Raw genomic sequence first — 25991 nt, forward strand, 5'->3', positions numbered from 1 at the left:
TCTGACTTCCTGCGAAGTTAGTATCTCCCTAGGGATAGCTGTACTTAAAATGATATTTCATTCACATTCAAATAAAAATGTTATCTTAGGTGTACGTGTGTGTGTGTGTAAGTTTGTGTAAATCAAATCTAAGGAGGTTATTAATGAAATAGAATTTTTTCTTTATAGTCTAGAAGTTGAAAAGTAGGCAGTTTGTACTAGTAACAAAGCTAGTTATGGTGTCTATTGGATACCAGTGAGGTACCCTTAACTAGACGCAAGTCTTTACTGCCTTTTCCCTGTTTTAATTCCATTATGGCCTTGTCTTTATCCTTCAAACTCACAGCTCAGGTCCAGGCATCTACTATCCTTCATGTAAGACTGCATTTATACAGCTTAGTATGGGAGTTCTTTATATTTCTGTCTGGTTTCTGCCTTATTGTCATCCAGAATAAATTTAATAAGTAAGTAGCATCTCCATTTGTTCATCTTGTGAGATAATTAGTGTACTTTATTGTAGTGGCATTTCAATTGTATTTTATTTTTGTTTTTCAAGACAGGGTTTCTCTGTGGTTTTGGAGCCTGTCCTGGAACTAGCTCTTGTAGACCAGGCTGGTCTCGAACTCACAGAGATCCACCTGCCTCTGCCTCCCGAGTGCTGGGATTAAAGGCGTGTGCCACCACCGCCCGGCTCAATTGTATTTTAATAAATAAAACTTGCCTTAAGATCTGAGAGTAAAACAGCCCCACTGGTCAGCCTTACAGACCAAGTAATAATAACATACACCTTTAATCCCAGTGACCACACTGATTTGCCATAGAAACCTGGCAGTGCATGCCTTTAATCACAGTGATGCCTGCCTTTAATCCCAGCCCTAGAGAGGATGATAAAACTGGAGGAAACAGCTCTCCCCAAAGTCTCATTCTGAGATTCTGGAGGCAGGATCACCGTTTTGGACTGAAGTTGAGGTACGAGCCAGTGGCTGGCAGCTTTGCTTTTTGGGTCTTTGTGTTGAACACCAATTTCAGTCTCTGAGTTTTTATTATTTGTGCTTCACTTTATTGGTGATAGATATTCTTCTGCATTACACAAACTGATCGCTTCTCAACCAAAATAACATAACCAAAAGCAAGTATAAAAACCCTGCTTTCTCTTCTCATTTATTATGCTAGACATAAGAGTTTATGATTGGTTGGTTTGTTTGTTTATTGGTTTTCAAGGCACGGTTTCTCTGTGTAATAATCCTAACTTTCCTGGAACTCTCTTTGTAGTCCAGGCTGGCCTCAAAATCATGGAGATTTGCCTGCCTCTGCCTTTCAAGTGCTTGGATTAAAGGTGTGCACCATCACTGCCCAGCTCATAAGAGTTTGTTTGTTTGTTTTGAGACAGGGTTTCTCTGTAGCTTTGGAGCCTGTCCTGAAACTTGCTGTTGTAGACCAGGCTGGCCTCAAACTTACAGAGATCCACCTACCTCTGCCTCTCGAGTGCTGGGATAAAAGGCGTGCACCACTACCACTGCATGGCTATATGAGTGTTTTTTAAGTGTGTAATTTTTGTGTAATCACTTTTTCTTAATTGATTCATATATATACAACTTTAAATAATTATTTCCTCATCTCCATAGTAGTTTTCTCCTGTATGCAACTTTAAGACGATATGCATCCCCTTCCCATCCCTGCTTTCAGGTTGTTTTGCATAGCACTTCTGCAGAGACTTAAATTACACATACTATATGTGGGTTTGTTTTAAATTGCCATATAGTTTACACGTGCTTTTGTAAAAACTTTCAGGTTTCTTTCCAAGCTTAAAATGGTTTCTATTGCTGGGTAGAGGTGGGCAGATCTCTGAGTTCACGGCCAGCCTGGTATACTAAGCGAGTTCCAGGTCAGCCAAAGATACACAGAGAAACCCTGTTTCTGGGGAGAAAAACTATATAATTTCTGTTGTTGTGTCTTCAATATTATTGTCCTTTAAATTTGGCATTTTTGATGTGTTTTTATTCACCCCAAGTTGAAAATTTTGATTTGTATTCTTTTTATGTAGTTTGTATCTTTATTAATTTCTTGTTTTTTCAAGACACATGTTTACTTAATTTCTTGTTTTGTTTTTTTTTTTTCAAGACAGGGTCTCACTGTGTATCACTGGTTGTCCTAGAACTCATTATATAGACCAGGCTGGCCTTGAACTCTCATAACCACTGTCTCCCTCACCAATGCTGTGATTAAAGGCGTGCAATACCACACCTGGCAGTTTCTTAAATATATAAATATAAATAACGTAGAAGTAGGCTCTTGCTTCTGTTGCTGCTTGCATACTCCAGGCTAAGTGACCTATGAGCTTCCAGGCCATTCTCCTGACTCTGCCTCCCATCTTACTGTAGAATGCTGGGATTAAAGATGTGTACCATTGTATCCAGCCATCTTAATTTTTGACAGGGGTCCTAGAAATTGAAGCAGGTGGTCAGGCTTGTATGACAAGTGCTTTTACCCATTGAGTCATCTTGCCAGCCCTTAGCCTTCTTCTTAATAGTAACTAGTCAGATTGCTTGTTATTGCAAATTTCCCAGGGAGTCAGAAAATTAATGTTACTTTTGAATAGATTTCAATATTGACATAATGATGTTTTCGAATTTAAAGAAGTAATTTTTTATTTTATTTAATTTTTTAAAAAATATTTATTTATTTAGTATGTATACAATATTCTTTCTGCGTGTATGCCTGCAGACCAGAAGAGGGCACCAGACCCCATTACAGATAGCTGTGAGCCATCATGTGGTTGCTGGGAATTGAACTCAGGACCTTTGGAAGAGCAGGCATGCTCTTAACCTCTGAGCCATTTCTCCAGCCCCAAGTAATTTTCTATTACAACACAAAATATTAGAACTTAGTATGGGGAATAATTTAGAAATTTTAACATGAGTTTTTAATCTTAATAATGCTTGACAGATAATGTTTATACTAAAGTAATATATATATATATATTGTTTAAGTTCTTTGATTTTTTTTACATATAAAATACCTGCAAACATTTATAGACCATGTGTTTTGTGCCAGGCATTAAGATACTATTGATTCAAAGGAGCTTATATGTTAGATAGGAAGTCAGCAATTGAAGACCCACAGCACCCTGTGTACATGCTCAGCTTCTGCATTGTATCCCATCTCTGCGGTTTGTTACTGAAGCTTTATTGGGTCATACAGCCTCCTACTTATTACTCTGTTGCCTATGGTGCTTTCCATGCTCCAAAGGTGTGAACTAGTTGTAAAGCACTAGCTCCTAATCCTAAAATAATTGTCTATACTTGTCTTTTGTCCTATTGTAGAAAAAGTTGGTCACCCTCTGACATAGCATAAAATTTTAAATTTTTTTTACAGTGTCCAGACCTTCTTTAATTGGGCCTTAGATTTGAATCAAAATTAATAATGTGAAAAGGTCAAATTATTTTGCCAAAGACCCGAGTTTGTATTAGAAGTTCTTGGTTTCATTTCTTCTTTCCGTCCTTAGGATTATTTTGTCTCTTAGTTAACTTCTGGCTAGGGGTACTAAGATTAAGATTGCTTTTTTTTTTTCCCTGTAGAAGGGTTTCCTAGCATTTGAAAGTTGGGTTTGAAGTATTTCATACAAGGGCATCTGGGTTTACTGATGATTCAGAACATATGTGGCATGCTCTTTGGCTAGAGGCTAGAGGCCGACTCTTGGAACCACCCACGTAACTCTTTGCAAATCATCAAGGGTTTTTGTAATTTTTTTCAATAACTGCAATTTTCCTGTTTGGTGTGTTAACACAATGAGTAATGTACTTTAAGTATGATTGAAAATTAGCTCCCTCCCCCATTTAAAAATTAAACACAGACGCTTAGAAATTACCATCAGTCTAAATGTGCTTGAGTTCTCTCTTCATAGTTGTCACCGATGGAGGTAAAGAAGTTTCTGGGGTTTTCATAAAGTTACCTATGTTTTTCATAAGTAACTATAAAGTATTATTTTTATTTATTCTTTGAAAAACTCATACACATCCACAATGACCTATGATCATCTTTATGCCCATTTCACACCCTCAACCACTCCTATATCTCCCAAAAACATCCTCCTCCCAACACCATGCCCCCTTTTCTTTTTTTAGTAGCTCATTAATTAGCACTGCCAATGTGAACATAGGTATGGGGACATCCTCTGGAGCACAGGAAACCTTCCAGCAGCTGTACCCACAAAGAAGCTGTACCCATAATGAACAGTTATTATTGTTCATTCCCACAGGTACTATAAACTGCCAATTGTTCCTGGAGACCGTCTATGCCAGAATTTTGGTTGGCTTGATCTTATACAGATCTTATAAAGTTACTTCTTTAAGTCCCTGCTACTGTGAAGAGTAGAAATTCTTAACATTTTCTCAGTCTTTAAAATGCTGTAGCAATGACCTTCATAGTAGGAGATTTCTAATTAGGAAGTAAGAGAATCCCAGGAATAAAATCAAGTCCTTGTGATTTGGGAGCTTGCCATACAGCTCACAATGCCCTTCAACATGGTACCCCCTGCATAAAGATGATTGATAGTACAGTGAAATAAGTGATTCATAGATTTTAAGATATTTTCAAGATATATAGCTAACAACTTTTTCTATATCTAAACAACTCTACAGCTAAATTATTAAAGCAACTCATTTAAAAAAATCAGCAAAAGACTATGGACATTTTGCTAAGGAATATTTTTGAATATTCAGTATACAAGTGTGGAAAAATACTTAATATAATCTTGTCATCATAAAAGTTCAAATTAAAGTCACTATTCAATATCATTATAGCCATTCAAATGACTAAAATTAAATAACCTAACAGCAAACACTGGTATGAATGTGGTGATATGACTCTAGCTTTGATGTGTTGCTGGTGAGAATATAAAATGAGGTAAACACCTAAGGATGGACTTTCTCTTGACTGTAAACATTTGACCCACTGTTCGTCAAGTATTTACTTAAGATAAGTAAAACATACACAAGTAAATAAGTAAGTATAAGCAAGCCTTATATTTAGAATAGCAGGAGCCAGTTATCTTGCTATTGGTTAGGAGAGAAATATATAGAGGAACAGAATGTCTCTTTGGTGTTGGAATGAGATTGGAGGTATCGTTTTGAGCTCATAGTTTCTCATAGAAGGATAGATAGAAATATATTATGTGTGTACAAACATTCAGTATCCTGTTTTTCCTTTCAGACTACATTTCATGTAGTACAGTCTGGCCTCAAACTTGCTATGCAGCCAACGGGGAATTCTTGAATATTGATTCTCCTGCCTCTATCTCCCTAGTGCTGGCATTACACCATTTCTAGATTCTGATTTCTAAACAGTATCCAATTTAAAAAGGGGGGTATCTCTTGAGAAATTATTTATTCTATATCTGGGGCAGACAAAATACAAGGCAATCCTAGAGCATCTTAGATATTTCAATTTAGGATTCAATTAACTATATAAAGAAATTAAAAATTGTTCCAAGTTTGGCACACAGTAGCATTTGGGAGGCCGAGGCAAGGCAAGATTGTCAGTTCAAAGTCATTTGGGCTGCATAGAAGTCCTGATTGGGAAGAGAGGGAAAGAAGAGGGAAGGGAAATTCTTATTCTTGTTCTTACAATAAAAAAGGAAACTGAACAACCATATATATCAAGCCAGGTGTCATGGCTCACCCTTTTAATCCCAACACTTGGGAGGCAGAAGCAGGCGGACTTCTGAGTGCGAGGTCAGTTTAGTCTACATAGTGAATTCCAAGACAGCCAGAAATGCATAGTGAAACCCTGTCTCAATACAAACAAGCAACAAGGAGAAAAGTGTTGTCACAAGGTAAATAAATGCCTAAACTAGAAGGCAGGTGAATATTGAGAGCCACATCTTACCGGAAGTCATTAGAGCCAAGAAGTGGTAAGGAAATGAAGTCTAACATATAGTTGATATTTGAATGTAAACATTTGTGTTAAAAATTACTAGAACCCAGTGTTAGAAAACCTCACCCTTCCTTGAGATTTTTTCTCCCAAGAACCTTTCAGGTTCTCACAGTGAAGATGATGGTGTGCCTTTGGACTTCTAAAGGGAAGCTGAAAATGGAAAACTATCCAGAGTCCAGTAATTTAGGCAAAGAGAACTCCAGTCACAGATATCACTAGCATTCTTGTTTTTTGGAAAAGGGGGGAAAAGCTGAGAAGTACTTATGAAATCCGAGGGTCAGGCGTACTTAGCAACTGAAATCCAGTCATGGAACTGTAGAACACATCCTCTCCCCTAACTTGTTTCAATAGGTCTAGTATAACTAAAAGAACTATAGGACATGCATGCATGTACTAAATAGTTTCCAAAGATGACGTATAAAAACAAGGCTGTTGAATAAATTTTATCTAACAATGTCTATATAGCTACAACAAACAGTAGAACATTAGCTGAATTCCTAGATAGATATTCCAGAGATTGGGGGTTTTCAGATTGCGAATTTAAGAATAATTCTAATGTAAAAAGCAGCCAGTTTGAAGCATAGGAAATGCTTGAAGGCTGGGCATGGTGGTGCACACCTTCAATCTCAGCACTAGAGGTATATACATGTAGATCTTTTAGTTGGACAGCAGCCTGGTCTATATACTAAATTCTAGGTCAATCAAGGCTATAGTGAGACCTGTCTTTAAAAAGGGGCAGGGGGAAATGCTAGAAATCTAAAACACTATAACAAACGAAGAGTAGCTTTGGTAGGCTACTCAGAAATATTTGAAGTAATAAAGGCTGGAATTAATGGCAGGTACTAAATCATAGATCTAGGACAGGATCAATACATGTCTCAGAAATGAGTACCTAGGTATAGCATATTCAAACTGCAGAAAACTAAAGGAAAAGAAAAAATTATAGATGAAGTGAATGGAAGCATTATTATAAGGGATATTTAAAGTTAAGTCTCATTAGAGACTTTTAAAGAAAACAGTATAGATAGATATAAACATATTGTAATAGCTTTGTTAAGCTGGAATTCATATACCACATGACTAACCTATGTACAGGTTCATGGTCTGTGATACATTGGGCAACCAGCACTACACTTCTAGAGCATTTTTATCACCTAGAAATACCTTCTTTTTTTTTTTTTAATAGCAGGAAGGGCAATTTTATTTATTTATTTTTTCTTTATTTTTTTTGTTTTTTAGTTGTTGAAAAAAAATTTCCGCCTCCTCCCCATTTTCCATTTCCCTCCCCCCCCACACACATTACCCCCTCTCCCCCACTCCCCTCCCCTTCTCCCCCTCCCCCCCACTACATTCCCCCTCCCTCTCGAGAATGAAGAGCAGTCCAGATTCCCTGCCCTGTGGGAAGTCCAAGGTCCTCCCACTTCTATCCAGGTCCAGGAGGGTGAGCATCCAAACAGGCTAGGCTCCCACAAAGCCAGTTCATGTATTAGGATTGAAACCTAGTGCCATTGTCCTTGGCTTCTCATCAGCCTTCATTGTCTGCCATGTTCAGAAAGAAAAAAAAAAAAAGAAATACCTTCTATACCCAGTAGTGGTTACTACTCAATTTTTACCAATTCCTTTAGCATGAGCAATCATTAATCTTTTTTTTCTGCCTCAAAAATGTGTCTATTCTGGACATTTCTTATAAGTGGAATCATAGGTAGTTTTTGTGCCTAGCTTTAACGTTTATCCATGTGTATCATATATCAGCACTTCATTTTTTATCAGTGAATGACATTCCTTTCAATGCATATTTTGTGTTGTGTTTATTTCTTCATTAGGTGATAGACAAGTGAAATTGTTTCTACCTTTTGACTATTATAATGTTGCTATAAATACTCACATACATAATTTGCGTAGATTGCAGTGTATGAAATTTCCAGTTTCTCTCTAACATCTTGTTTTTTAACTTTAGTATTTTAACTGTCTTGATGGATAGTGAAGTAGTACTCATTGTGGGTTTGATTTGCGTTTTATTGATAGTTGCTAGTATTGAACACCTTTTCATGTGCTTATTATCCATTCATGTGTCTTTTCTGGAATATGTTTATTTAAATCCATTGCTTATTATGCTATTCATTTTTTCATTCTTAAAAGAACAGGAAATCATTTTCGAGGAGTGTAGATACTATGGCTCATTGTTAGGAGGGTGCAGTTATGGCTGCTCGGCACCACTCCCTGTACACTTATTAGGATATGTATACATGATAGGATACATATTGGAGAAAGCTACTTACCCCTTGGCATTCAGGAAGCCTAGAGAAGAGGAGGAGCTGGGATGGCATCCCCTTGGAGGATATACATTCAGTGCCCTACCTCCTTCCACTAGGCTCCACACCCTAAGGATTTCTGTCACCTTCCAGGAGTGCCATAGGCTGAGGACCTTACCCCAGCATGTGATATTTGGGGGACATTGAAGATTTAAACTACATTTAAACACATTTTAAGATAGGGTTGTCTCTTTTTATTACTGAGTTAATAAGTTTTTATTCTAGATAAAAGTTATTTATTAGCTCAAGGTATGTATTTTTCTCTTTTCGTCTTGTGGATTTTTAAAAATTTCTTGTAGAAATATAAATTTAAGGTCCTTTAGTATTCAACTACCTTACAGAACAGTTGAATACTTTGCTAGACTTACTGATGATGATAATTGCCCTTGCTATTTTGTTTTTGAAAGAAAACTCATGTTTTTAATTTTTAAAAATTTATTTGTATTATTTTATATGTGTGGGTATTTTACACATATATGTGACTGCTTACTACATGTGTGCCTAGTGCCTATGAGGATTTCTGGAACTGGAGTTACAGACAGTTGTGAACTGCCACATGGATGCTGGGAATTGAACCTCAGGTCCTCTGGAAGAGCAGGATGCTCTTAACCTCACTGAGCCCCTGAAAACCCAGGCATTTACAGAAACAGTTGAAATAGTTTTTTTTATTACCATTGTTTAAAGTATCTAAGATGAATTTTAAGATTATAACCAGAATACTAGTTTTACTTTGAGCTTTGATTACTTATCTTTATATTGAAAAAACAAAAAATTAATGTGTGTAATCATTTTAGCTAAAACATCTGAACAAAATTTTTGTTTCACAAGCTAGAATCTTACTTTTGCTTAAGGTTAACAAACACTAGTTACTTTAGTGACATTTATTATGAAATACACATTTCCTTAGAGATTCAGTCTTGATACTGCTGTTAACTGTTTATTTTTAAGAACAGGCTTTACAAAAAGAAAATGGTATGTCACGGTGTAGGACTTTTGGTAGTATGTAAATTGAGCTTCATACTTACTTAAAATTCAAGGTAATTTCTTTTTCTGATTTCGTTTGTATAACAATAATTTCAAATTAAATGAGCTTTTAGGTATTATTTCAACAACTTTCTTTTTTTTTTTATTGAAAAAAAAATTTCCGCCTCCTCCTAGCCTCCCATTTCCCTCCCCCTATCTCCATGCATTGCCAGATGAAGGTTTCTTATATATTAACCACTAAGGGATACTTGTAATCTAGAAACAGGGTCCTTAATTAGCTTCATTCTAATTCCCTTACAAAAAGAGGAAGATATAAGGGCATTATATTTTCATTGTTAACATTTGAAAGAAATTATAAGGAGAAAATGAGATAAGAAACAATTTTCTAGCAGGTTCAATTGCAAGTCCTCTTCTAAGGCATTCCGAGGTTATTTTGGCTCGCCGGAAGGCATAGTGGCAGAAGCATGAGACAACCGGTTGGTCATACTGTAAGGAAGCAGAAAGATGGCTGATCCTCAGGTTACTTCCTGTTTACTGTGGACCCCAGCTTATGGTGCTGCTCACAGTTAGGGTAGGTCTTCTCAACTCAGTCAGAATCCACCTTCAAAGTCATACCCAGAGGTTTGTCTCTTAGATGATTCTAGATCCTGTCAAGTTGGCAATCAAGCTTAACCATGACAGCCACAGAGTGGAGTATGATAGGTGAAATGTAGTTTTACACTACCATCTAATTCTGTATAGTTCTATATCTCCCATTTAGTAATTTCTTAACTGTTTTGTCTTTTTGTTAAGTAGGTGTTCTTTTAGTATGTTCTTTTATTTTCCTTACTGTTTTTATGCAGTTTTAAAGATTATTTTCTTTGTGGTAATTTTACTTCCCCATCTCAAAGTGTTATTATTTGAATTAACCCCTATGTAATTTTACTGTGCAATTTTGCTCAGTTAGGGTCCATTTTCTTTTCCTTTGTTTGTGCTGTTGTCATCATACAAAGTACATCTTTCTACCTCATAACCCCTCATCATGATTTTATAATTATGGCTTTGTAGTCTTGTCTCTTAAATGACATAGAATAAAACAGGTATAGACAAAACTATACTTGTCTGTTGTGTTTTTCTATGTAGTCACCTTTATCCTTGCTCCTTATTTGTGTGGATTTCTGTCACTGCATATTTTCATCGCTGCCTAAAATAAAACACTCTTCGGTATTTCTGTTAGGACAGGTTGGCTCCTAACAAATTACCTCATTTTGTTTATCAAGGAATGTCTTAATCCCCTACCCCCTTCAACTAATCACCTTTATAAAGGATAATTTTGCTAGATACTGGATTCTTTGTTGATGATTTTCTCCTTTGATAACTCTGTCATCCCAACTATCTTTCAGACTCTGTGGTTTCTAAATAAGCCATCTATGAATCTCACCAAAGCAATTTTGTATGTGATGACATTTTTCTTCTGGCACTTTAAAATAATGTCTTTGTCTTTTGGCAGTTTGATTATGATATGTGACTTTCTTTGAGTTTATCTTACATTAAATCTTGTTTTTTTTACATACTTTTAATTAGAAATTTGTTAGTCATTATTTCGTCAAATACTCTCCCTGCTTCTCTTCTTTTTTTATCTCCTTGTTCTGAGGCTCACATTGTATTTGCAAGTGGCATGTTTAATGGCATCCCAAAGATCTCTGAAACTTTATTTTTTTAATTCATTTTTATTCCTCAGATTTGAGAATTTAAATTGATCTGTTTTCAAGTTCACTATTTTTTAAAACCAGTTCAATGGTTTTAAAACACCAGCCGTGTTCAATATGTTAACAGTCTACCTGGAAGTAGACTTAGATCCCATATGCCAAGGGTCTAGTATAAAGGGGACCACCACTCTTTTGGCATGAGAGCCTTGACCTACTCTCCTCGTGTTTCATTAATTTGCTAGAGCACCCAACAGAACTCAAACAATTTATTTATTAAAAATATTACGGGGGTACAGGTGAGTAAACAGATTAAAGAGATATGCAGGGGAAGGGGGCTGGCAGAGTTCGTGGGTCTTATGTCATGTTTCCCTTTAGGAACTTCTGTGTGTTCAACAGTCCAAATGTTCTTCAAACCCAGCCCTTTTTGAGCTTCTGTTGGTGTGTCATCACATGAGCCTGATTAGTTGTATCATTGGACATTAGTTGTCACCTCTTTGCCCTCCCTGGAAGTTAGGGGTGGGGCTAAAAGTTCCAGCCTTCCCTGATTGATTCCTCTGGCAACCAGTTCTGCATGCAGAACCCCCAGGGACTCCTCATCTTGTTAATGTACAAAATACAACAAAGAATGGCTAGGTCTGTGGTTTGAGAGTAAAGTACTTGCCTAGCATGTACCATATTCCTGGGTTTCATGAACAGCATTGTACATTGAACAAAAACAAAGACACATTACAGATGCAAAGGCTTTAAGAGCTTTATTCCAAGAACCAGGGACATAGAACAGATATGTATTTTTCCTTGTGTAACAAAATCTTAGATAATTTTAGTTACTTTGTTTTTCAAATCCAAAGCTTCTATTTAGTTCATTTAATAGCATATGTTTTCCCTGATACTTTCCATTCGGTAAGACATGTCTGCATACTTCCCTTTTTCCTAGATAAATACACGTGTCCGCATACTTCCCTCTGGGTCCTAGATACATAGATGTGTCTTCATACTTCCCTCTGTGTCCTAGATACGTAGAAGTGTCTTCATACTTCCCTCTGTGTTCTAGATACATAGACGTGTCTGCATACTTCCCTCTGTGTTCTAGATACATAGATGTGTCTGCATACTTCCCTCTGTGTCCTAGATTCATAGACGTGTCTTCATACTTCCCTCTGTGACCTGGATACATAGACGTGTCCGCATACTTCCCTCTGTGTCCTGGATACATAGACGTGTCCGCATACTTCCTTTTGTGTCCTGAATACATAGACGTGTCTGCATACTTCCCTCTGTGTCCTGAATACATAGACGTGTCTGTATACTTCCCTCTGTGTCCTGAATACATAGACGTGTCTGCATACTTCCCTCTGTGTCCTAGATACATAGACGTGTCTTCGTACTTCCCTCTGTGTCCTAAATACATAGACGTGTCTGCATACTTCCCTCTGTGTCCTAGATACATAGACGTGTCTTCGTACTTCCCTCTGTGTCCTAAATACATAGACGTGTCTGCATACTTCCCTCTGTGTCCTAGATACATAGACGTGTCTTCGTACTTCCCTCTGTGTCCTGGATACATAGACGTGTCTTCATATTTCCCTCTGTGTCCTGAATACATAGACGTTGTTCTAGATCCATAGACGTGTCCGCATACTTCCCTCTGTGTCCTGGATACATAGACGTGTCTGCATAGTTCCCGCTTTCCTAGGTAAATAGTCCTTAGGTTCTTTGGGATATTAGTTCCTGGTTAGGAAGTTTTTGTCCAGTAAGTTCAGTGTATAGCATACATCAAGGACAGTTTTCTGAAATGCTTTTTCACTCCTTGTCTAAAAGCTGTTGTCCTCTTTTTAAAAATCGTTCTGCCTTTTAATCCATGGCTATCAGCGGTTAGGCCGCAAGAGCCACTGCCTATGGGAATTCTGTTCCTTCAGGTAGCGACTCTTTCAAAAATTATGTGGTGAACTTATCTAAATCTCTATCCCTCTAAAGAATTGAATTCTCAGAGAGGTGATTAGTAAGCAGCTCACTTCTCTAGAAGCCCTCCTGTGTGGCCCTACCCTCCTTAAAAACCCTTCTGCATCTGTCTCCTCCCTACCACTTACTTCCTGTCAGCTGGGTGATGATGCAGCCTCTTGACTGCAGGTGAATTTTACTTAATCAAACACATCTTTGTATCATTAAACAAATGTCCCAGAGCACAAGCAAAAGTAACATACCTTAGCCGGGTGGTGGTGGTGCACGTCTTTAATCCCAGCCCTCGGGAGGCAGAGACAGGTGGATCTCTGTGAGTTCGAGGCCAGCCTGGTATACAGAGCTAGTTCCAGGACAGGCTCCAAAGCTACAGAGCAACCCTGTCTCGGGGGTAGGAGGTGAGTAAAATACCTAAAATAATATACCACAACAGTAAGCCCATATTTTCTGTGTTATTTGTAATATTTTCTTGAAAACTAGACATTTTCAAGTTAATAGGATGTACCATATTCCTGGGTTTCATGAACAGCATTGGTGCATTGAACAAAAACAAAGGCACATTACAGATGCAAAGGCTTTAAGAGCTTTATTCCAAGAATAAAGAATTCTTTAAGTCAGAATGTCCACACCTTCAGTGTTTGTATTTGTTTGCTTTTATTTTTTTAGTTACTTTGCTGACAGATTTTGTGTAGTCACTGTTTTTGATCTTTCTGCACAGCTATCCTAATACAGTTAATGGACCAACTATTTTTTGAAATGCTTTGAACTAGATTTTCTCAAATCTTTTAAAAAATGTTTGTACTTAAGAATTTCATAGTATATATTTCGATCATATTACTTCACCTTCCCAAACTCCTTCCAGATCCCTACTTCCCTATATACAACCCCAAATTCATGTTCTTTTTCTCCAAACAAAACAACAAAACCCCACAAAAACCATGGGGTGGGATTGTATTGCCCACTTACTCTGGAGTATGAGGGCTCCCATGGAGTTTGGTTGATAGACCAGTGTCATTCCTTTGAAGGAAACTGAAGGAGAGCCAGTAGCTCTCCATTGTGAAGCTTCTTGGCTAGCGGGGGCACTTTTTGCCCACTTGCTGCTTTCTCACTTTGTCCCAGCATTTATGGAAGGATACTTGCTGTTTCTTGAGACACATGTAAAAGTGGGCCTTCTCAGGCCTTTCCTGGGCATATGCAAGGACCTATGAATGTACGTAGCCTACCTAGAAGTCTCTCTCTTGCTTTCAGGTTTCTGTACATTCTTTTGAAAATCTTAGTCTTACTTAAATTTCAGATGTCACTTTCTCTAGGAAGCCTTCATAGGTTCTCACAGATGGTTGTTGTATCTCTACATGTAACTGGGTTGTCTTTGCAGCACCCATTATGCCATCCTATTATTTCCTGATTATGCATCTCTATCTCCAAATAGAATATAATGTCCATGAGGTCAGGGACCGTAAATATGAGTAGTATGTGATTTATTTTCTAACATTGGACTTTGGAAAGTTGTTTAATGTATAGAAAACTTACAGCTGTATTTGAGTTATTCTCACTATTAGTCATATAAGACTATTGTATGAATAAAGTAGACTCTTGAAATAATAAAAATAAATGAGAAACTCCAAAGGACTATTTATAAAAGGAGAAAATTAAATATCTAGCATAGTCATACATCATACAGAGAAGTATAATGCAATATGATGTGTTGCTGAAATTGACAAACTGGTATTGTACTAGATAATGTATGTTACAGCCTGAAGTCTGAAAAGTCTCTTGTGCAGCTTATTCAACTTGTAACAAGAGCTGTCAGTCATATAGCACCATTCAGATAGGATGTGGAACATCTCAATGAAACATTTGTTACAAAAGTAGGCAATCAAGTTTGTTATATTGAAATATTTTGAAATTTTTATAACTTTTCAATTTTGAAAATTTTATAACTTTTACTATTGCTAGTTAAAACTTTTGTATCATCCCCATCTTTATAAGCAAAGAAGATTTATTTAAACATCATTAGGAGGCACTCTTTTCTACCACGTCTTGCCAGGTGTTTGAAAACCATTAGGTGACACATTTTGCCAAATCACTTTTTAAAACCTTTGTTAGACCTTCTGGATTGGACAACGTCTTTCAGAGTGGAAATTCAAAACAGAAGAAATTTGAGGACTGGCAAGATGACGGCTCAGCAGTTACATCTGGCAACTCATGACTATCTGTAACTCCGACTTCATGAGGACTCCCATATCTGTGGTCCCCAGGTGTACCCACATACGCTACAGACACCTACACACATACACATAATTAAAAACAAGAAACTTGAAAGGTGTTGTGATACTAGGTTTTCTTTTAACTTAAGTGATATTAAAATTCTTATCACAAAATAAGTATACAAGGTGATAGATGTATTAATTAGCTTTATTTAATCATCTTACAATATATTCATATCATGCATGCACTATATAATTAACTGGTTTTATTATAAATTTTACCTTAATAAGATTTCTGGAGACAAGGAAATAAATATATTTTCTCAGATTCACATGTCACCTAGAAGTAGCTAATACCCTAAATCTTTAAGAATTCAAGATACTTTATTAGATTAAAATACATTTTATTAATTTTGAAAAATATTCTTAAAGATGTGTAACATATTTTAATGTAGTGTAGTGTAGTGTAGTGTAGGTTCCTGGACTGAAGGCAAGATTCTTCACTAGGCTGCAGCTCTCTATAGCATCAGTTATCTACCGAGACTTCTCAGAGAAGTTGCTGCTTTTAGAGCGCTCTCTCTCAGCTGAGCCTAATCCTGACTAATGAAGTTGAGATAGAATAGTTTATCTCTAATAAGACTTTATGGCGTGTGGTAGCACACACTTACAGAACTGTTATAAGGCGACAGATCTGGTCCGTACCATGTAAAGATAAACAATGCTGTTGTGGAATCACAGATTTGACAGTAGAAACTGCTGCTTATAACGCAGTTGATTTATATACTTACTTTTGTACAGAGTCTCTCTAACATTTGAGTTTCTTATTTTGTTTCTCTTCTCTGATGCCCGTTCTATATTAGATTTGTTAGTATTATTGCCAAGGAATTCATTTGTTTGGTATGTGGAGGCACCAAACCATCTCTAGGAACCAGAGAAAGGTAGATCTGTCTTAATGCTGTCAGTATGGCTGTGAATGGTACTGAAAGTATTCAGAACAGGAAATTAAATAAGATGGAATTCTTATCAGATCATATGCCCATTTCCTCCTTTATCATAGTTGATGTTTTCATGGACTTTTTTCTTCAGATATGTTCAGGCTTTTAGTTCTTTCTTTTGTCCCTGAGCAATTACTCTATTTTGTTGACTATTCTTTCATTTGTTAGTATTTAGTAAACACATTGCATGTGTTGTGCTTGAGTCCTGAAATTACTGTGTTCTTCAAACAAAAAAACAGTTCTATCAAGACCCAAAGAATTTGTCATAGAGTGAGTCAAGGAAACATAATTTTAAATAAAACAATAACTGAGAAGTTAAAAGGTTAAGGAAGCCAACATTAACTTTTTAAGAAACTGAGTGTTTAAATTAAATAAAAAGGTGATTGGTTTCAGGTTTTGTCAGTCTGCTTTTAAATCTAACCTCAGTTACTAAAACATGCTATGCCTTAGGCCAGCAGTTCTCAACCTGTGGGTTACATCAGATACCCTGCGTATCATATATTTATTTACATTATGATTCTTAACAGTAGCAAAATTACAATTCTGAAGTAGCAAGAAAATAATTTTATGGTTTGGGGTCACCACAACATGAGAAACTGTGTTAAAGGGCCGCAGCGTCAAGAAGATAGAGAACTTAGACTGTGTTAGCCCATGTGATACTTGGCAAAGTTGTTTCTTAGAAAGAAATAAGTGCAAAAAAAATTTAGTCTGGTGTGTTTTGCATAGTTTCTACCTTCTCCCTAAACCATATATCCCCAGATTTTTGTAATTCCAAAGCTTAAGAATAGAAAATAATTTCTGACTCCTACTAAGCAGAAAATGTGAAAAGTGGTATACAGTTGTTTTTTGAAAATACTTCATTAGTAGAAATTAAAATTTGTAATTGTTTCTCTTAGGCATTTTAACCAAAATTCCATTAAGATACGTGGATCATAAAAAAATCCTATCCTAGGTCCTTACAGTTTCTTGTGAAATGTTACTAGTGATTCTGTGAATCACTGATCTTCAATTTACTTGTCAGCTTACAGGAAACATTTCTGTCTCTCCATCCTTCAGCCTCTCTCTAGTTAAGCGTATTTACCATTAATCCAACTGTGTTTTATATGTACAAGGGTAGTTTTTAAAACTTTTATTCATGAGATATTTAGAAAACATGTAAGCAGGTCATCAGTAGACTGAGATCTTTTTTATCACCAATTTTCTTTATTTGAAGAATTTTAAACTGTGTTTTTTGGAAACAATTTTATTTAGAAATAAATTTACTACATAATTTGCTTTTAATTTAAAATAATTTTTTATTCCTCTGAAATTAAGCTTCATAACTGCTAGTACAAATAGAAACTAAATTTCAGTGTAGTGACCACACAGTTTCTAAGTTTTCAAAAGTAGCATGGCTGGTAGTTGAGAATACTGCAGCCCACAGCTGGTTATGTAGAGCGGTGATAAAGGATTTGCCTCACACATGAAATCCTAGTTATCAAAGTTTGGTCCCAGCACTAAAATAATAATCAGAATATTGTAGCCTAGGAATTCTAGATCTTATCCATTGTGAAACTGACCGTTCTAGTATTGCTCTGCTTTATATAATCACTTGTAAATATGTTGTTTCTGTTTGGAACAATACCTTAAAAATGCGACAGTGGATGTGGTGCTGCACACCTTTATTCCCAGCCCTCTGGAGGCAGAGACAGGTTGGATCTGTGAGTTCCAGAATTTTCAGGGCTACATATAGAGACCTGTCTCCAGGGTAGGGGAAAGGGAGACAAGTGTTATTTATAATAAAATGTTCACAGTATTTTCTTTATGTTTTCTATAAATCTCAGCTAGAAATGGGAAATAGTAATCAATAAAATAGCCACTTCTACCAAAAGAAAAGGCCAAGTGATGAGAGTGAGGAAAAGGTAATAGGCAGAAAGAAGCTTGGAGATTTTTTTACAGAAATAGCTCAGTGGTAGTGAATGGCAGCAAGAGAAATATGGACGTGTTCTTCCATCACTGCTCTTTTCCGTTTGAATAGACAAATGACACACACCCAAGAGAGGAACCAACGACAGTGTTCTGAGGATAGGAACCACTCCATAGCCCTGCCAGATTCAGGGAAGGATGGTGCCTGTGCTTGATTTTTTTTTGTTGTTATTTAACCTTGGCATGGATTTTGGTTTTGTGGCAGTTTTTTTTTCCTTTCTCCTTTTGAATCTTACTACTATTTCTTTCTTTTCAAAAAGAGACTTAGTTTTTATTTATGTGTGTGCATGAGAACTTGTGTGAATTTATGTGCACCATGTGTGTGGAACTCATGGAGGCCATAAGAGGGGAGGGGAGGTCCTGGGAACTAAACCCAGATCTTTCAAGAGCAGTGAGTACTAAGCCATCTCTCGAGCCTCTCCTTTCTTTCTTTATCGTGGCTGTGCCCAGGTAGTGTGCTGGTCAGTCAGTGCCAGTTTTGCTTCTGAAAAGTGTGCATTCTTGTTGGTTTTTCACTTTTGGTTCACCCACCCCATCACATTGCATCTCCCTGTAAAACCATCCCATCAAATAGGAATTTTAAATATGCAGAAGTCCATTTCTATTACATACAATTGATCTATAAGTTGTTTTGTTTTCTTCCCAACAGCAAAATTTTGTCTTTACTTCCTTTCCTATCCCCAATAGCAAAATTTCATACATCGGAACTTTTTTTTTTTTTGTTCTTTCTCTTAGAGCTATCTCTATCTTAAGGAAGCCTCTAAGGTAAAAACATTAGTGCAAAGAGGTAGTCATTGATTTTAGTACATGTTCAGTGACTTTGTAAGCTTTGTAGCACTGTCAGATACTTAAAAGTAGTCAGAATGTAAGAATAAAGTAGCTACATATCTTTTAACCAAAACTGCACAGCATTTAGATAATATACTACAGTGCTTATGATTACAAAATGTTTACAAATGTTTTATTCTTAAGTATAGTTAAGACAAGTGGCTATGGACTAATTTTTTTCTCCTACCTTATGTAAGTTATATCGCCGTTAGATCATTTAAATGACTTGCTTTCTGAATGTTATATTGTTACATGTGTCTCAAGACTAAACTTTATAATGTGTTACATTTTAGGTCAGAAGACATGTCTTCATCTACATGGCATCTTTCCTTACCTCTATGTGCCATATGATGGTTATGGACAGCAACCAGAAAGCTATCTTTCTCAGATGGCATTCAGTATCGACAGAGCACTTAATGTGGCTTTAGGCAATCCATCTTCCACTGCTCAGCATGTGTTCAAAGTGTCATTAGTATCAGGAATGTAAGTATATGATAATATCCTTTAAATTTTGCTTTTCTGTTTTTCTTTTGTTATTTTAATTAGAGAAAATGCTTAAATAAAATATATCTTGACTTGTTTTTAAACTTTCATAATAATGGAGCTAAGGTAAATTTTTTTGAAACTTTTGTAAAGTAACTTTTTACTGGAATGAAAAGTAAATGGCTACCAGTTGTTTTTGTTTTAATCTTTCCCATTTCTCCTCTTCCTTGAGCTGAAGAAACTCATGTAATTCATATTCACTTTATGGCACCTTTTTTTAATATGCTGTTCTAGATCCTTGGAATGTTGCTCTGTCTCTTGCCACTATACTGAACACCTGAGACAATCAATTTATAAAGAGAAAATATTTAATTTGGGTTGCATTTTATAGATTCCATTTATATCCCATAGTCCATTGATCTGGTTTCTATAGCCTGTGTCAAGAAAGTACATCATTACAGGAACTGTAACTGAACAAATTGTTCATCGTAGACCAGGAAACAGGAAAGGAAAAGAAAGAGACTATTCCTTAAGTCCCTTTGAGAGAGCATGCTTCTAATGATTTAAAGGCCCTCACTAAACTACCTTTAAAGGTACCTTCTCAGTAGTGCCTTTAAGTCATGGACGTTTGGAGGCTATCCAAAATCTAAATTATTTTACTTGCATATTGCTAAACAAAACAAAAATCCTTAGAGGTTATATTCTAATAACAAGAAAAGGTAATAGCCAGTACATCTTGATGAAATAGATTTATCTGTTACATGATCATTGGTGTAGAGGAAGAGAATATGGAAAACACTAAGAAGATAAGACTTGTAACAGTTTTAGATATGGTGCTCAGAAAGGGTGTCATGATAAGATCAGTGACGCTGCTATCGTATGGCTACGGAAGGTAAAAGAGTGAGTTGGAAATGAGTAAGCAGGAGTTCCCGTGGCTGGAGTGGAAGGAGAGTTAGGCGAGAGCAACAGAAGGAGAGTAGGTAGATATGTGGGAGAAAAAGGTCATGTAGACCACTAATTTTCAAGGTATATTTTTCATACTTTGGTTTCTAGTATCTCCAGCATATTTGATTTGAAAGTTGTGAGATTGTGGTTTTCAGATCTCTGAAGACAGGGACTGTATCTGAACAATGGCAGGTGAAATCCAGGACTTTCCATAGGCCATTTTAGCCAGACTCTGAGTCCAAGTAGAACACCAAGTCAGGTCTCTTATATAGAGACTTGAGACTTCTCTAATAGCTTTATTAATAGTTGTATTCTTTGTTTTTGAATTACATTGCAGTAGAAGATACCTCACAGCTCCTGCCTCCATTTCTTTCTCCTTTATCTTGGATTAGATCTATATCTAAGCCTGATGGTCACCCAGCCTCTTTGTCTCCCTGCTCCTTTCCTTTCACGCATTCTCCGTAAAAAAAATCCACGCACTGCATTTCATTTTTAGAGAGCTTGAGCCAATGAGAAACTCTGTTGAATTTTCTTCTGAGCTGCTGCGTGGCACTAAGCAGCCAAGGCCTGACTTAAACTAACTAGAGTTTCTTTAGCAACTATATAGGGGAACACAGATTTTGGAAGACATACAGATACAATATGACTATTTTATCAGTCTAGGTAATAAAGTGTGGTGGCTTGAACTAGAGTAGTAGCGAGGGAGTAATGCAAAGATCACTGTCTTAATATATCTGAGGGTTGTCGAGATTTACTGTTGAGTTGGTTGAGAGCTGTGGGATATGTCAAGAATGACAACAGGACTTTTGCTCAGAATTTTGAGTCTGTATTGGTGGAGCGTATTGGAGGAAAGATCTGGAGTCCGTGCTTGGACGTTTGGGGTTTATATGTCTGTACTATCAAATTATAGACCTTACATTTTTCTACTTTCTTACATCTTAATCTAGACTTTCCTTTGGATAGTATTTTTTAGTTGAATTCTTTTTTTTCTATTGTCTGACTACAAGTCAGTTAAAAACAAAAGGCAGTCTTTTCATAATGTAATTGGATCATTTAAAAAAATCTTGTCGTGCTTGTGAAATAAAGCTAAAACTTTTAACCATAGCTACGTAATCTGATGTCTATTTACTTCCTATTTACTGTGTTCCATCTAGAGACACAATCTTTGCTTTCAGTTCTTATGTATACTAGACTGTTCCCCACTGAGTTTTTGGTACAAGCATGACTACTTTAAGTAGAATGTTGTCATGATTATTAGTATTCTGTATATTAGTCCACTCTTTGTTTATTTTAGCACTTAGCTTGAATTATTTTAATTTTTATTCTTAATTTTATGTTTTTCCACTAGCTTAAAAGTTCAGTCAGAGAAAGAATCATGTTTACTTGTTTATTAGTACACACTAGTACCTTTTCACACTGTTGAGCATCTTATTAGCCAAAAGAGAGACAATAATAGGATATAGATGTAGCTGTGGATAAGATACAACTACAGATGCTGAGAGAGTATTTGTTTGGGGGACTGTGTCACATGGTCATAGAGGCTATGTTGCAGTAGTCTGAATGCTGAAACCCTTGGGATGCTGGTAGTCAGTCCAAGCCTCAGAACCAGAAAGGTTGATGGTATAATTCTCAGCTTCAGGCTGTTGATGTGAGTCCTAGAAACTCACATCAAGATTTACCGAAGCTGGAGAGCTTGAACATATGATCTCTAAGAGCAGAAGAGAAACTGTGTTCCAGTTCTGGAAAAGGAGAGAAAAATCTGTCTTTTTGTTCACAGTGTGATTTGGATTGTGTTCACCTGCATGTAGATAAATCTTTCTTACATATTCCCCAACTAAGCAAGCTAAAATTATTCAGAGACTTTCAATGGCTAAGAGAAATAGAAGGTTATGTATAGAATGTCTATATATAGCAATATATATATATATATATATATATATATATATATATGAAACCAAATTTCCAAATAATTTTGGTTTAATAGTTAAAGACTTACTCAGTATATGAAATAAAGAGACTAATTGAAAAAAACACTAAAGATTGTTAACAAAGATAATATGGACCACATTAGCAGAGGTTTTCTTCCCATTTATTTGGGTAGAGTTGACCTATGTCCCAAGAGCTGTTTATATATATAAAAAATACCACAATAGTAGGAGAAAGTTGGAATTTACTGTATTAGTCAAGGTTTTCTAGGGGAACAGAGTTGATAAAATATATATTCACATATAAAGGGGATTTATTAGAGTGGCTTCCAGGCTGTGGTCCTGCTAGTCCAACAATGACTGTTTCCCAACAAAAGTTCAAGAATCCCTCCAATAATTGTCCAGCCTATGGGGCTGGATGTCTGCTGATGTTCAGTGTACGTGTCTGAATCCTGAAGAAGTAGGCTGAAGGAAGGCCTCGGCTGCAGGATAGATGAACTTGCCAGTGAGATTGAGGGCAAGCAGGCAAAAAACTTCTTTACACATCCTTTATATACATTTAGGGTTGGTCTTCCTTCTTCAAATGGTGCAATCAAGAAAAATTCCTCACATGTATGCCCCACTTTTGGGTTTTTAGTTAATTCCAGATATGGTCAATTAGATACTCAAGATCACAGTGCCATACATCTTTTATCCCTTTCTTCATAAAAATAGCAGCAAATTTTAGAAGCAATTGTTGCAAGGGAGAGGGCCACCTGACTAGCTTAGCACCAAAATAACCACACAGAAATTGTATTAATTAAAACACTGCTTGGCCCATTTGCTTTAGCCTCTTATTGGCTAACTCTCACATCTTGATTTAACCCATTTCTATTAATCTGTATATTGCCATGTAGCAGTGGCTTATTGGGAAAGATTCAGCATGTCTGATTCTGGGCAGCTCCATGGCAGCTCTCACTCTGCTTTCTTCCTCCCAGAATGCAGTTCTGTCTTCTCTGCCTACCTAAGTTCTGCCCTATCAAGGACCCAAAACAGTTTTCTTTATTAATTAACCAATACAAGCAACACATAGAAAGAAGGACCTCCTACACCAAGCAATAGCGTCATACTTCACATCACCTCTGGCCTCTACATGCACACGCACACACGCACACTACACACATGTGCACATATGTGAGCATACATGCCACACACATAGGAAGAGGCATCCATCCATCCTCTACATGCACACGCACACACGCACACTACACACATGTGCACATATGTGAGCATACATGCCACATACATAGGAAGAGGCATCCATCCATCTTTTACATGCACACGCACACTACACGCGTGTGCACATATGTGAGCATACATGCCACACACATAGGAAGAGGCATCCATCCATCTTCTACATGCATATGCACACACGCATACTACACACATGTGTGCGCATATGTGAGCATACTTGCCACACACATAGGAAGAGGCATCCATCCATCCTCTTTGGTTTTTCAAGACAGGGTTTCTTTGTGTAGCTTTGAAGCCTGTCCTGGAACATGCACTGTAGATCAGGCTGGCCTCAAACTCAAACTCAGATCCACCTGCCTCTGCCTCCCAAGAGCTGAGATTAAATATGTGCACCACCACCACCCAGTGTGAATATTATGTGGGATGGTGAGGTGACTCCGTGTTTAAGAACATTTCTTGCAAAGGACCAGGGTTCAGTTCCTAGCATGTAGAACATGTGGCTCACAGATGTATTTAGTTTCAGGACATTCAGATGACACTTTGTTCTGGCCTCATTGGATACCAGGCACATGTGTAGTATACTCACATAGACATAAAATTAATAAATGTTAACAATAAAGGATGAAAGACAGAGTTGATCAGAGAATACAGTTCTGAGAGAGGTGAGTTAAGCTGAGATCTGATGAAGATGGAAAGGAAGCTATACAAAAGCCAGGAGCAGAGCTTTCCAGGCTAAGGAGATAGCTAGCCAAGGGGATACATGAGGAAGGATCAGATACAAGCAAGGGATCAAATTAGAGAGCCCAAAGTGGTGTAAAATAGACAGGGAAAAAGAACTGTCAGTGATAATCACAAGGTTAAAGTGAGAGACAAGGATGAGATGGAAGCACATTTTAGATGTTGGAAACTAGCAAAATTAAAATTTTAATAGAAATTACTTGCTAACAATAATAATAGAGATAGCTCTGACCCAGAATATGAGAAATTGTTTTTAAATTTTTAAAACTTTACTATTTTGTGAGTATGTGCACAGTGTCTGGTGGGTGTGGGCACCTGTGTGCTGTGGCATATAGATGGAATCAGCGGATAATCTCAGGTGTTGTCTTCATCTTCTGCCTTGACTTGAGATAAGGCTTCTCTGTAGTGTTTTTCTGCTGTATACTAGGCTGCATGCGCTGGCCCATGAGCTTCCTGGGATTCTCTGGCCTCTGCTTTCCTTCTCTGTGTAGGAAAGGTGAGATTGCAGGCACCTGTGTCATGCAGCTGGCTTTACATGCCAGGTGTTACTGGAGTTTGAACTTGGTCTTGTGCTTTTGAATGACAAGCACTGTTACCCACGGAGTCAGCTCACTAGCTCCTAATTACGCATCTTTGAAGAGTCACGTTTTATCAGAGGCATTAGAATTTTTATTTTAGGTCCTTCTAAAATTATATGGAAACCTCACTTCTTCTGCCTTCATTGAAAATTTCTCTCCTTAGTATGATCTGCACCTCTTTTTCTTCTTCAGTCTCATATCCTGAGATAACAAAATAGGATTCTTAAGCCCATAAATAGTTATTTAGTTACTCAGTTGGGAGGGGTGGTCAGAGGCCTACTCATGGGATTTGTTACCCCTTCCAGCCTGTGGGTCCCAGGATTTAAACTTCAGTCTTCAGGTTCGTTGGCAGACACCCTTAACCACTGAACCATCTTACCAGTCCCATTCAAGCTCTTAATTTCTGGTCTGTTCAATTTTCACTGACTTCATTTGTTATGTATAGATACTAAAGACATCAGCTACTAAAATGTGTCATGTGTTGACATACACGTTTATATATGACACATACATATATGAGTGCATATATATGATATATAATTTGCATCTCCCTAGTAAACTTGTGAAATTAATAAAGCCGAGTAAGGGAGGTCTTATAAGTGCTGTTAAAGGACACTACACGAGTAATGGCAATAGACTATATTGTTTTGGGGCTTCTTGGGCTTTCCTCTAACTTGAAAGGAGGGGTTGCTTGGCAGTCACGGCAGGTTTTGTTACTCTAAGGCTTCTGAAGTGTGGAAGGCATTGACCCCTGTGGTGTCCTTCAGTTTTTGCTTTTGTTAAGCATTTCTTGGGCTGGGTAAATAGTTAACTAAGTAAGAATGTTTGCTGTCCAAGCATGAGGACCTGAGTTTGGGTCTCCAGCACCCACATAAAGGTCTCAGTGTGCATGTCTATATGTGTGCTTATAACTCCGTTGTTTTGGGGGGCAAAGACGGAGATTGCTGGGTCTTGCTTGCTGTCGGCCTGGTTGCAAGTTCAGTAAATGTCTTAGTTACTATTCTATTGCTGTGAAGAGACACCATGACCAAGGCAACTCGTATAAGAGAAAATATTTAATTGGGGACTTCCTTATAGTTTCAGAGGCTTGGTCCATTATCATCATGGCATGGAGCATGACAGCATGAAGGCAGGCACTAGAGCAGTAGGCATGGGCTTTTGAAACTTCAGAGCCCACCCCCAGTGACACACTTCCTCCACCAAGGCCACACCTCCTAATCGTTTTAGTCCTTTGATATAGT

At 37.1% G+C, this 25991-nt stretch overlaps 1 protein-coding gene across 3 annotated transcripts in view; it reads left to right on the top strand.

Moving 5' to 3' along the window:
• The window catches only part of Rev3l (REV3 like, DNA directed polymerase zeta catalytic subunit), a 141374-nt gene that overhangs the window by 27865 nt on the left and 87518 nt on the right, over positions 1 to 25991 (top strand). For all 3 annotated transcript variants that reach the window (XM_041654071.1, XM_041654072.1, XM_041654073.1), the window contains one exon: positions 19142 to 19331. In XM_041654071.1, coding sequence (XP_041510005.1) covers positions 19142 to 19331 — 190 coding nt within the window. The remainder of the gene's footprint in view (positions 1 to 19141; positions 19332 to 25991) is intronic.

Source organism: Microtus oregoni, unplaced genomic scaffold (assembly GCF_018167655.1).
Source record: "Microtus oregoni isolate MIOR12 unplaced genomic scaffold, Mior012 000006F_ref0000085, whole genome shotgun sequence".
NCBI classification, from domain to species: Eukaryota; Metazoa; Chordata; class Mammalia; order Rodentia; family Cricetidae; genus Microtus; species Microtus oregoni.